At 38.8% G+C, this 13003-nt stretch overlaps 1 protein-coding gene across 1 annotated transcript in view; it reads left to right on the plus strand.

Annotated features, from left to right (window-relative positions):
* Positions 1-13003, plus strand: part of nt5dc1 (5'-nucleotidase domain containing 1) — a 59843-nt gene that overhangs the window by 40098 nt on the left and 6742 nt on the right. Inside the window, exons 8-9 of the mRNA XM_062411524.1 lie at positions 2145-2242; positions 7878-7999. Of these exons, the coding sequence (XP_062267508.1) occupies positions 2145-2242; positions 7878-7999 (220 nt within the window). The remainder of the gene's footprint in view (positions 1-2144; positions 2243-7877; positions 8000-13003) is intronic.

Below are 13003 nucleotides of genomic sequence, written 5' to 3' on the forward strand. Positions count from 1 at the left end.
TTAAGTCAACATTGTGGTTTTCTAAGGATCTGAAGTGTGGAAAAGGGCAGAGACAACAAACATAAACACAAACCACACAGTGTGCTTCAAGAAGAGGCAGATCAGTGATATACAAAGCAAGTGGTGAAATAAAGGAAACCCACTCGGAGAAAAGTTCCTTTGTTGCAAAAAAACGCTTTTACTTCTGGACTGGTAGAAAATGGCTAATGCAAGGGCTGCTAGAGTGACACCTGTGTGATGAGGAACATCTTTTCAGGAGTGTTTACACTGCCTGTGAGAGCAGCGCAGCACAGATATGATGCTCTTCAAGAGAAAGGAGGCTTTGATAATTTTCTCCAATTAAGGCACATGGTTCAGAGAAGACTAAACAGTAAAAATGATCTTTCTCCACAGTTCCAATGTCTATCTGTTGAGTATGTCACAACACATTGAAATACTTCTTGTACCAGTTTTAAAGAAAAATCACTGTCACGTTTCTGTTGACTGAATCGATCCATTTTGTTCACAATGATTGTTATAGTCATTGTAGAACCAGAATATGCACGGTTTCATGCTGTAGAGACCTAGCATTACGTTGCGTATATCACAGTTCTTTTATTCAAGGCAATATAGTATTTATACCATAAACCTCTCATTGCAACTGCGCAGCAGACACATTGCCTGTGTAAATAGCAGTGGACTGCGCCGCCGGCAGATCTGCAGCGCAGCCCTGACATGTAGCTCACACAGGTAGAGTGGCACTGTGGTCCTTGTGTAACTCTGAGCAGATGGACACGAGATAGCATATATTGCCTAATAATGGAATTTGACTGTTAAAATAATAATAATGAATTTAGCAGCAAGCTACAAACACAACATCTAAGATATTGCCACATTATGGCTGTAGCTAATTGTTAGCAAACCATTGCCTATTTATCCAGCAGACATCAGACAATGTTAGCATTCATTGTGTCAGGCTCTTAGCCACCGGACACATTGAATCAAATATTCAATCAAATGTGACTCTATATCTGCTAGAGTTGCATAAAGAGTTAGCTGCTTTAAACGTGTATTGTTTTCTGGCAACATGTCGGCAGCACACAAAACAAGCTGCAAACAAAACATTGAGAGGCAATACTAGCATAAATGTTGACATGTTTCGTCATGTTCCTAGACACCTGATAAATACAAATCCAATATTCACTTTCATCAAATGTTTGGTCTCCCATAGAAAAAGATGTGACTGTCATTACTTAGTGCTTCATGGCGTGCATCAGCTTGCCTAAATCTGTCTGCCTGTCGCTTGTTTCTGCACAGCTAGCTGCTAGGTGAGTAATCTTAACTCAAAGACCACTTTCTATATTTTTTAGGATTTTAAAACTAACTAACACTAACACTTAAAAGTTTTAAATAAATTGCATTTAAGCTTATAACCTGTAAGGGTCTAAATACTATGTTCAAATCCGGGAATTCATTTTCATACTTAATGAAAAATAATGTTTAGACTGACAACTTTATTAAAGTTATTTTAAGGTAATTAGCCATCTTCCGGAGCTTTAAAGCATACTACTTTAATTATAAGTATTAAATAAGTATTTTATTAAATGCAAGTCTTAAACTGCTGAACGCACAATGTAAATATTGGGACCTTATATAAACCAGTGTGTGTGTATATAAGTCCTCCCCCCGATTAGGCCTGCCTCCCAGTTTGAGGACCTCTGCTCTATACCATAACTTCTCGCTATAAACTTGTCAAACATCAAAATAATAAGTTTACGTGTTTATACATTCCCAGTAAAATGTCCTTCCTGTTAAATAAGACACCTTATATGGAATAACCTACAGAGGTTCTTATATCTTTAGACCATGGTTTCCTTGGAGGCACCATCAAGCTCCTTAAATGCTCATTGTAACTCCCTGTGGGAGTGTATACTGCCCTCTCAAAGTGTTGACTTTATCAGTCTTAGTATTCCTTCCACAGTGCCCTATGTGTACACCGTTTATTGCACCAAGCTTTTCATCACATCTGTACAGACAATTTGGCTTCACTGAGTTATTAGTGCTTATGTAACTCAGTGTCTTTGGATGTTGTCCAGGCATTGTCCTTCATGCAGCGGCCAGGCGCATATCACAGATGTTAATGTTTTTTCTCTGTCTGTCAACAGGAAGGACTACGAGGAGCTGTTTGATATCATCATCACAAATGCACTGAAGCCCGGTTTCTTCTCTTTGGTACCCCACCAGAGGCCCTTCAGGACCCTAAGTGAGTGCTTTAACACATCACCAAATAAACCAAATAAAACCCATCACATAAAAAAATTCTGTTTAAAGTCATATCATGCCAATAAAAACATGAGGATCTGGAGCCATGAATTTACCATATAACCATTAATATAACACCGATAATTCCAGTCCTTCTAAATAGATTTAAAAAATAAATTTTAAACAGCTAAACAGTTCGAGTCAATAACATAATTGCCAGGTTTGGTACTATTGTACCACACCTAAATCATTAACACATACTTCAGTCTAACCACTCTACACTTCTTCTGTTTGGTGAGTCATCTTACATCTCATGGTGGTGGTGATAATGATGAGGATGTTGATGATACTGGCAGCTGGGTCTCCAGGTTTGTGTTGGTCAGACTTCTACTTTAATGTCCCAAACAGAGATGCAAACTTAAGTGCATGTTTTCTCAGGACATACATACACTCTATAGAACTAGAGCAGAGAGAGATACAATAACTAGAGGTTGTTGTATCTACTGCAGCGTTGGGTTTGGTTGTTGTTTGCAGTTCAGTGATTTAATGTGGGACATTGCAAAACACATAAGCTTGTTCCACATTAAACATCTTAACAAAAATGTTTAATTTGTTTCCTTTCGTGCCCTTATACATCTCATCTTATACCTGCTTTGCAAACTCAACCGCATATTCAGATGTTAGAGCAGACTTAAAGTGCACGTTAGGAAAATACATGAGTTTTACTATGTTTGGTTCTAGCAGCTCCACAGCAGCAACAAGGCTCCTTCACTTATTCTCCATGGTAGTGAGGCTTCAGCTTCTTAGCTATTAACTCGCTCACCACAAAGCTTGTGTAGTATTATCTCAGAATGTGGTGCTGTGAAAGCTGTATGTTGGGCACACACTCCTTAACTTTATCTAAGATTGTTTGTCTTTGCAACTTCATATCTCCAACTTGATGCTACCGAGATTGACCTTCTTATTAACTGCAAGCTCATCCCTGAAAACTAGGCTTGTATTTAATGTAAAATAAATTGTCCATTTATCTTCATTATACTCATGAACTGTCGGATCAAATTATCTGGAGATTCCCCACCCCTGACCTACAATAACACACAGATATGACATTGATATTGGTATGTGTATCCCAATCCCAATTTATAAGAGCTTTGAGTAGCACATCATTAATTCCATGGTACTGAGGAGGAGAAAGAAATCACTCATAAATCAGCGCGACCTGCTTGTCATATGCACAACAAACAAGCACTTGTTTTGTACTTGGCTGAACTGACATTTTGAGGGAGCAGTGCTTTTTAGACATATGCCGCATCCCTTGTATTATTGTAAAAGATCATACAGACATCATACCAGATGTAATTCTATATTCAATATGAAGATTTCCTGCAGCCGTTGGTGTTAGTGAGAAAAGATCATCTGTCATCAGCTCATCAGCTTAGATCCCCTCAGCAGTCCACTTAACTCCATTTACCTTGGTGGACTGTCTCCCATCTCATTGGCCCAGGCATCTGTTCCTGGATGCTCATGTTAAAGGTGTGTGCAGCCAGCTGGAATGTTCCACTCATCTGGATTGTCTTCCTGCCAGCAATAACACAGGGGATGCGTTATGTGAGAAGACAGGATGATCTACTCACTGAAATATCCTTCTCTCTCTCCTTCTCTTGCTCTTCCTGAGTTTTGCCACGTTGGCAGAAATAAAAAGCACCAATATCTGTTCCCCCGGCCTCTCCACAGACAGGCCACTCCTTTTTGGAGCTGGAAGTATTTTTTGTTTGATTTGTTGGCAAATAAAGTTTATTTGGAAGGATTGAGGATTACTGAAGTGTGTACTGCTTATTATCTGTTTGAAATATATTCATGAAAAGTTCCACTTCTCACATTAAATTACAAATTTTCTGGGCCCATTCAATGTTTCAATGTAGTTTATATTTTCTATCTGCTTGTGTGGGCTTTTTTTAAACACTGAAACACAGGTCAAATACAGAGCTGAGCTTATCTAATGGTGTGCTAACATGTCATGGTGCTCCCAGCCTTGTGCTGAGTGCATGCTGGGACAGACTCAAGCCCAATGCAATCCTGAACAAGAAATGCAGCTATAGCAAATTAACGTACGGATCAACTTGATGTGGCGGGCATTAGGAATCAAACTATGCTTTTCATAAAACATTTAACTCAAGGATTACAGTGGTGTCAGAATTTGGACTTTAGTCATCTAGCTGTTGCAATTAGAAATTTGGAATGCCGACAATACTGTGGGCGTTTGCTGCACTGTTATGATGACAAGGGGGTTGAGCTCAAAGCTTTTGAGTTACCAGTCAGTTTATGCTTCAACCCTCCCCTATGTTCGTGAACTTTGGAAAATGGAATGCATTTATATTGCACTTAACCACTGCCACAGTTCATTCACCTATTCAAACTGTGCTTGTACTGTACACAGCACTTTCACTCTCATGCTTTGGGGAGTGACCTGACAAGGCAGTTTCTTGGTTTCCACCGTACAGTGACAGGGCCCACCCTCAGAGACAGGGTAAAGAGATTAGACATCCGGAGGGAGCTCTGAGTAGAGCTGCTCCTTTGTTGTGGAGGGAGACAGTTTGTGGTTTAGCAATCATCTTTTTGAGGTTTCCGACAGACCTAAGTGGTCACATTTCCTCGGGTAGACCCCTTCTTTATTATTGTGGTAACATTTATTGTCATATTGTCGGTTTTGCCGATATTCGGAAAAAACGATTTAGCATGAAAAAGTTATAACCTATTTAGCATGAAAACTTGTGCAGATGTAGGAGGCCAACAAACAGCTCTTTATCCTACCTGCAGTCATATGTCTGCAGAGACTAGTCTTGCAGTGGGAGGACATATACTGTACATGGCAGGTGAAATCAGGATGCTCTAATCCTGATTATGGAAACATTTATATATTTATATAAGCTTTTAACAACAAAAACACAAGTTGTCCATGTTCCTTTTTGCAAACTAGTTATTTTCAAGCAAACTCAGCCTTAAAACAGTCTGCACATTTAGTCGCATCATGTTTATGTGATTTGGTTTGATCTGGTACTAATCAGTGTCTTTCCTTTCTTTGCTTGTTGCTGATTAACTTGATCTGGAGCCTGTGGTACCGACTCTGTTTTAGGCTACAGTCTGATAAGTCTCTCTATTTCTGCTGTTCTCCAAAGACACCTCACGTCTTGAGTTGGTTATTTTCTCTCAGGATAATTTATAAGGTTTTGCTATTTACCTTATTACACCCACATCCTTCACTCCTGCTTCCCACACACCGCTGACTTTACCGTTATTCACTGATTCTAAGCTTATAAATCTGTAATTTGTCACTTAAAGAGTGTGTTTGTGTGTACGTGCAGTGAATTGACATGGTTGGTCTGAAGCTGTCCTTCTTTTCCAGTGGTGTATAGGCCAGACATCTGTTCTGTTTCTTTCCATGAGCAGCAAAGAGCAGTTACGGTACAGCTACCATATCTATAGCATCACTGAATCTGCCAAACAAATGTAGCCAGCAAATAACCAGAAAAATCTAAAAGAAAACCTTTGTTTGTTGCTTCAACAAGCTTTGTGGTTAATTTAAAATATCTGTTCACATCAACCAAGAATGACACATTGAGTGAGTCAATCAGAATAAATGCAAAGCTGTATTATGTTCAGTGTCTCTTCATCTCTCCATTGTCTTATCTACCGTTTCTGTTTAAATGTATTATGGCTTATGACTTTTCCTATGGGTCGTGGAGGGGGGAATATATTATATAAAATATATATACCATATACCAAATTCAATATAACATGAAACTTCCCTCAGTTTGCCATTGGTGGTTCTGTATTCTGTGTTTAGATTGGGTCACTTGCCAAATGGTAAAAACATTTCAATACATTTTCAAAAGTATATTGACACTGCAGTGCAAATTACAACAACAAATGGGAAAACACAACAGCAAGCGCTGTTTTGGATTAACAATACAAAGTGAATACACATTCTAAAAATATGTTATCTATGTAAATGGTCTGTATTTATATAGCGCTTTTCTAGTCTTGACGACCACGTAAAGTGCTTTACAGTACAGTTTGCCATTCACCCATCCACACACACACACACACACACACACACATTCATACATCTATTAGCAGTACTTTCTGTTCTATGAGGGTCAATTCGGGCTTCAGCATCTTGCCCAATGACACTTCGGCATGCAGATGTTGTTGGAGGAAGATCGCTCTACCACTCAGCCACAGCTGCCCTGATGAGTACGGCTGGTGCAGTAATGTGCAAAATATGAACTAGTTTAAATGTGTAAAAGTTCACAATGCAGCAGAAACTATATTTGAAATGTGCGAGACAATCCTCCAAAGATACATAATTTAAAAAATAACATAACATAATGTTTTTCATAACTGCAGGAGCTGATGTACATCATGTATCTTTGTTTTGTGGAAAATGTCCAGGACATCTCCAAGGCTGCTGCTCATCTCAGCAGCAGTATCCACTTCTATGTCCAGACCACATACCACTCATTCCTCTAAAAGTCCAGTGTCCTCACAGCTGTTCCCGCTTCTGTGTGTGTACACTCCCACATGTGCATGTGCTCATCAATGTTCCTTCACTCTCTCCTGTCACAATATTGTAGCATATTTAACCTCAGTTTGAACCTGCACTGCCCTTTACTCCTAAGAACACCACGGTTTTGTCTGTGAGGATGAGGAGCTTCTTTAATCCTGCCACTGCTGCTGTCGTCTTAAATACCAATCAATCAACATAAAGAGCACTACCTGTCCAGAGTAGCAATTACCTACTCTAGAGAAGCTTCTCTATCGATTCCTAGGTGACAGGCAAGGACACACCACATTTAAAAGTCATCCTTTAAACTGCTTCAACAAACTATTATACGCTATTATAGATAAATGATTATTTAATTTATGTGTGCCTAAATTAAAGTATATTCAAATTTTTTGCTGTACTTTTTTTCGAGTTTCATTATGGATTTTGGCTCACTTAAGTATGTGAATGTCAGGTTTTTATTTATCTTATCTTTTGAAATACAAATCTGGTCCTGTCTAAAAAAAAATATGCAGAAATAAATGACAAACAAATGGCGTGTGCATAAAGTAAGGCAGCTCACAAAAAAAGACAGTTGAAAAAGGAGAGGCCAATATATCCTGAATTTTATCCCTAGAAGGGGGTCAAGCTCCAAAAACACTGGATACAACATTACCCATAATAGCGTCACTTGGTTCAACACTGTGTTTAGTAAAGCCTAACTTATTTTCAACTCCACACCAAAGGCTCCTTTTCTATAAGTTTGTAGTCTCTACTTTAAGATGACATAAGCATATTTTTTTCAAAAATGTATCTGCTCTTTTTCTTGTGTTAATCCTGTTTCGACCTATTGATCTGTGAGGGGTCCTAACTCATAGTTTAGGAACAGCTCTAGTGGTCTTATTGAAAGCAGGTTCACTGTCCACATTATTCACACGGTGCTTGTGCTCTTGTGCTTCCTTGTGAGCCGGCTGCTGAGTGCTGTGGTGAGGTTTTGGTGCTGAATGACTGGAGGCTGTGTGGTCATGTAGCTGCTGGCTGTTTGGACAAACTTCTGCAATCATGTAGACTGATTTTATTCCCTTTCCTGCAGTGGAGGATGTAGAGGAGAGAGAGGGTCTACCTTTGCTGGACAAACCAGGCTGGTACTCCCAGGGTAACTGGCCCCACCTCCAGGAGCTGCTGAAAACCATGACAGGGAAACCAGAGCCAAAGGTAGGCCCACCACCTCGTATTTCACAGGAGTAAGCAGCCAGACGTCTGGCTGAAGGACATCTCCGACTCGCTTTGAGGTTGACTCCAACTTTGGTTTTGGCAGAGGCTGAAAGAGATGAGAGCTTCATGGTAAATCAGCTCAGGGAGATTAACACTGGTGTGATGGAGAGGAGGAACGTGGCCCTTGGCATGAATGTCGACAAGGCTCCTGTGTGCCAGCATGCTGGGAGTTAACTGATGAAACGGGACAAATATTTCCCCTCAGACAAGCTTATGCAGCCTATTTTACTCTCAGGTAGACCAAAAGTAAGAAGCTAAAACCAAGGTTGGATTTTTCTTAAAGGGTTAGTGTGTACAATTTAGATGAAAGGAATTTGTTTGCAGAAATTGAATATATAATATCCTGGAGATGTTTTCAAGAATGGTCACTTTATTTTTGAATACTTTACACCGGGAATGGGTCATCTCTACGGAGGCTGCCATGTATTTTATTGTAGTCCAAACTAGACAAACTAGACACCTTTTGAGTTTTATGACAACTGAAAGTTACCATAGTTTCTCTTTCATGTTTGTAAGGGGTGGGGGAAGTGAGTTGTATTCAGGTGTAACATGCAGCTTCACCACTAGATGTCACTAAATTCTACACACTGAACCTTTAAGTCCTAAAATATCATGAATGAATTATTACCATTTCAAGACCAAAAATTGTATGTTATGTATGTTAATTGTCATGTTTTACCTAACATTTACATACATTTACAAAAACATTTTTGCGAAAGACAGGGCTAAGGACAAGCTACTTGGCGCATGGCTCTCTTTTAGGAGCAGAAGCTACTGTATCTGTCCAGGGACACTTGACATTGGTCAGAAAAAGGGGTGTTAAGAGAAAATCTACACTGCCACAGATCTCAAACATTGCTGTATGTTGAAGCAGCAGAGTATATTTAGCTAAAGACATGAAATTCAGTTTTCTCGATCAGAAATCATGTTCAAAGTTATCAGCGTCATATTTGTGCGTCGCATAGGCAGAAAGTAGATGAATTCAAATATTCAAAAATTGATATTCAGAGACTCAAGAGAGAGACACACAGAGAGCAGCGAATGATTCATTGAAGGAAAACCCAACAAGGATCTGAATATCTTTAATTGATCATCTAGGGCTGTAGGGCTCCATCTGATTGGCCAAATATAAAACATGCAGAGTGTGAATACAAGTCGCATGGAACATCATTTATCACCGTTTTTGCCGTCTTTTGCGATTCGTCTATCGTGCATGTTGAACCCTGCTCTTAATATAAAAACTGTGTAAAATAGATGTGGTTTGATTTATTGCTCTTGACCATGCTAGCTTGTTAACATGACAGTTACAATTTACAAGCTACTGCTAGCATCTCGCCCTTGGCTTGACTGCCAGTAGCTTACTAAACCTGCAAGAGATCCTTCTTTCAAGTAGAGTTGTAGACAATTAATCAATAGAAAATTACCGACAGCCATTTGTATGTCAGTAAACCATTCAAGTCATTTTCAGTCAGCAGATATATCCAGTTGTAATTTCTGCAATGTAAGGATTCAATTCTTTTCTCCATTTTTATTTATCAAGAAAACATGAACAAGAGAAGATCAACTGACAGAAAGCCCATTTGAAAAAAATAGTTTGAACCGAATATCTTTGGGATTTAACAATGTTGGTTGGACAAAAAATACTATATGCTTGTTTTCAATTTACTAGACTAAACAATAGACCAAAGAAGAGATCAATTATTTATCTGGCGATTAACTTTGAATCACCTTCTTTGAGTTTGAGTTTAAAAGAAATGTATTTTATGTTTGCGACAGAAAGATGCCAATGAACCAATTTAACCTCACTTTGGCCTCACTAACTTGGTAATGTTTGTATCAGGTGAAACATCTAGTCACAGTGGTGTCTCATATTATATTATCATGTCTTACTGCACTAAAAGATAAAAATACAAATTATGACTAATAAAACAAACCCTCCCAATTCAGGCACATACAGCTCTGTATCATCTAACCCCTGAGTCCACCCAACAATACTCGTCATCATCCACATCCACAGCTCCTTCTCCCCCTCTCTCCCTCCCTCCCTCCCTTTCTCCCTCCCTTCTGCTCAATGCCCCCTCTGTTCCTCAGCCACGTGGAGAAAGCTCTTGTGGAATTCAGTAGCAACCTTCACTTTTAGCAGTTGGAAACACTCCTTCACGGTGACCTGAGACGCTCTGAGTGTTTGCACTTTTCTCCACTTTCACCTGAAAAGACTTAATGCAAGTGCTTTGAATAGAGGCATTCAGGGGAGATTACAATTCCCGCTCTGAACTAGAGTTTGAATTCAGTACAATCATAGTCAAACTTTTATTTAGCTAGCCGAAGAAAAATAAAGCTTTATTTTACAGGTAAAAAATGTCCCTAATATTTCCCTACAATACTTAACTTTCACAGTGAGTCATAGCTATTTTCGGGGGGAAAAAGCTAAGATTAATGAGTCCCCAATAATGAACGACACCAAGGCAATTTCCTGTATGTGCAATCATACTTGGCAAATAAAAGAATTCTGATTCTGAATTCTGATTCTGAATTCTGAATTCTGATTCTGAATTCTGATTCTGAATTCTAATTCTGATTCTGGATTCTGAAAATGCCCAGTGTCACAGGGTTTACCAGTTGAGGACAACCCCCTACATTACATCAATATTAAAGTAATGACAAAATTAAACTAATAACATCAATAACTAAACTAAAATGATCTTAAAATGAGTACGGAGATGTGTCTCATTTTGTCTGAGCTGCATTAAAAATAATTTCCCCGGCTTAAGATGAATGTTTTTTCAACATAGAATGAACATTTTTTTTCAGCTTATGATCGTTTGATTGTGATAAAGGAGAAAAATCTTGAAGCAGTGAGCTTATACAACTCCTCATCAAAGTATAGCAAACTAAAAGCAGGGGAAAGCTGCAAAGAGCTGAGGATCAACTGTTGATTCTTAGTGGGATCAGAAGCAGCAGAAGCCCTAATGTTTGAGAGTCCTCAATGCAACTTGCACACACGTGTGCAAGTTGCATTGAATAAATAATGAGCAGAGCTGGTCGTAGGTCTTCTTAAAATAAAAGAGTCACAGAAAACTGTAATCCGAGTTACATCACTTGTTTTCATTCTAAAAAAAATAACTTTAGAAAGAGGTCAAGTGATCTTTACTTAAATATATTGCACTGTGCTCAACCTACTAAATTTTCCTTTTTCGAAGTGTTTGCCTATGATATATATCGAACACCTACTATTTATTTGCCTGTAATGTATCAGGCAGTGAAATTCATATTACATAGTGATTTTTTTTAATCCGTTCAGTAAGAGATATGGGTTTGCCCAGCTGATATAACTGTATGGTGCAGTCTGGTTCAGCTCACCATGCTGTGACTCAGGCAGAAGTCAGTATGGTTCAGGCTAATGCAACTGTATCCACCCACAATGAGTGTCTTTTATGATTATGTTGCCTCTGTGCTGGAAACCTGGGCCTCTGTAAATATTTATTATAGTGATCCCATGACTCCGGCAGCAGCGCTGGGCAATGAGAGGTGCAGGGATTTTTTGGGGCTCGAGGGCCAGCTGTGGCCAGTTCCGGGAACGAAATGAGATTCCTGCAGGCCCCTCCCCTTTGGGCTGGCCCACAGCAGCCTCGATTAGTCCGACTGTTTGTTTACATGTGGTACGGTCGGACTGAGACACATCAGCTCTGTGAGGGGGAGGGAGCTACAGGCAGCTACTGGAATGCTGGACAGCCTCTTTGAGGCCATCCAACTCCTTTGGAGAGATTTGATCTAGTTTAATGTCTATGTTCCACACATGAGGCATCCCAGTATGTGGTGTCTGAAAGGGTTTACATGATGAACCTTCCATAAATCTTCATCTTAAAGATTTGAGAAATTATTAAGACCATGAATGACTAACACACTGATTAGAGTACCTATCCAAACAAAGCTAAGATCAACAGATCCAAACTAATGTGAGCTCTGAGAAGCAGAAGAGACCAAAGATATGGTTACTATCACACTTTTACTTTTACTTGCCAATTCTAAATTATTTGATTTTAACTAGCTTGAAATTGTTCTTTTACTCATGTTCAGTTGTAGACATGATATATCAACTCAAAAAATTATTTTTATATTCATCGAAATTGCAATTGCATCTAAACTTCTTAAAACATCTTGAAATGTAGCTCTACATCACAGCGAGTTACCCAACAGACTGCTGGTTATTTCCTCTCTCTTTAAAGTTTACATCGCAAGTCTAAATTATTGCAGCTATGTAGCATTTAGAATATTCACATCTGCATTAATTTCAGTGTTTTAATCCAGAGCTGTTATTCAAAAATGGATCTTCTCTGTGGCTTCACTCACACTAATATGTTTGAGTTTTAATACACATCACTGTTGCTATGTTTACATCTTGTATCCACACTACTTCAGACACTTGTGCCCCTAAATGGAGACTTTATGAAATGATTCTTGCTCCATTTCAGTTGTGTTTTACGGGCAGAAATGGAGAATTTTAGAAACAATGACACTTTCATGCAATCACTGTTGATTTCCTAATTGGTTCTTATCAGTCATGACTTGACGACCGGAGGTGAATGCAAAGCATAGTTAACATTTACTGTACAAAAGGGTCGACTACGTCTTCCTATTAACCAGCCAGTGAACATGAAAGGTCATGTGATTTGCGATTATTTCTGATACAGAGAAAAATAATATTTTCGAATAAAAATGTATTGGTTTGGATGTAGCCTGTAATGCATAAAGTAACACATTTTCAGTTGAAAGATATTCATGCTGTGTATAAATGTGGGTGTATGCAACAGTAAACAAATAGTGTATACAGGATTTAGAATTGGTTAGAACACCTTGAAACTTCAGATGACTTTAAGTAAATCTAACATCTGTCAGGTTTTTCTTTTTAAAACACTATCTCATGCATCACTCTATCACTCGCAT

Source organism: Platichthys flesus, chromosome 18, assembly GCF_949316205.1.
Source record: "Platichthys flesus chromosome 18, fPlaFle2.1, whole genome shotgun sequence".
NCBI lineage: Eukaryota > Metazoa > Chordata > Actinopteri > Pleuronectiformes > Pleuronectidae > Platichthys > Platichthys flesus.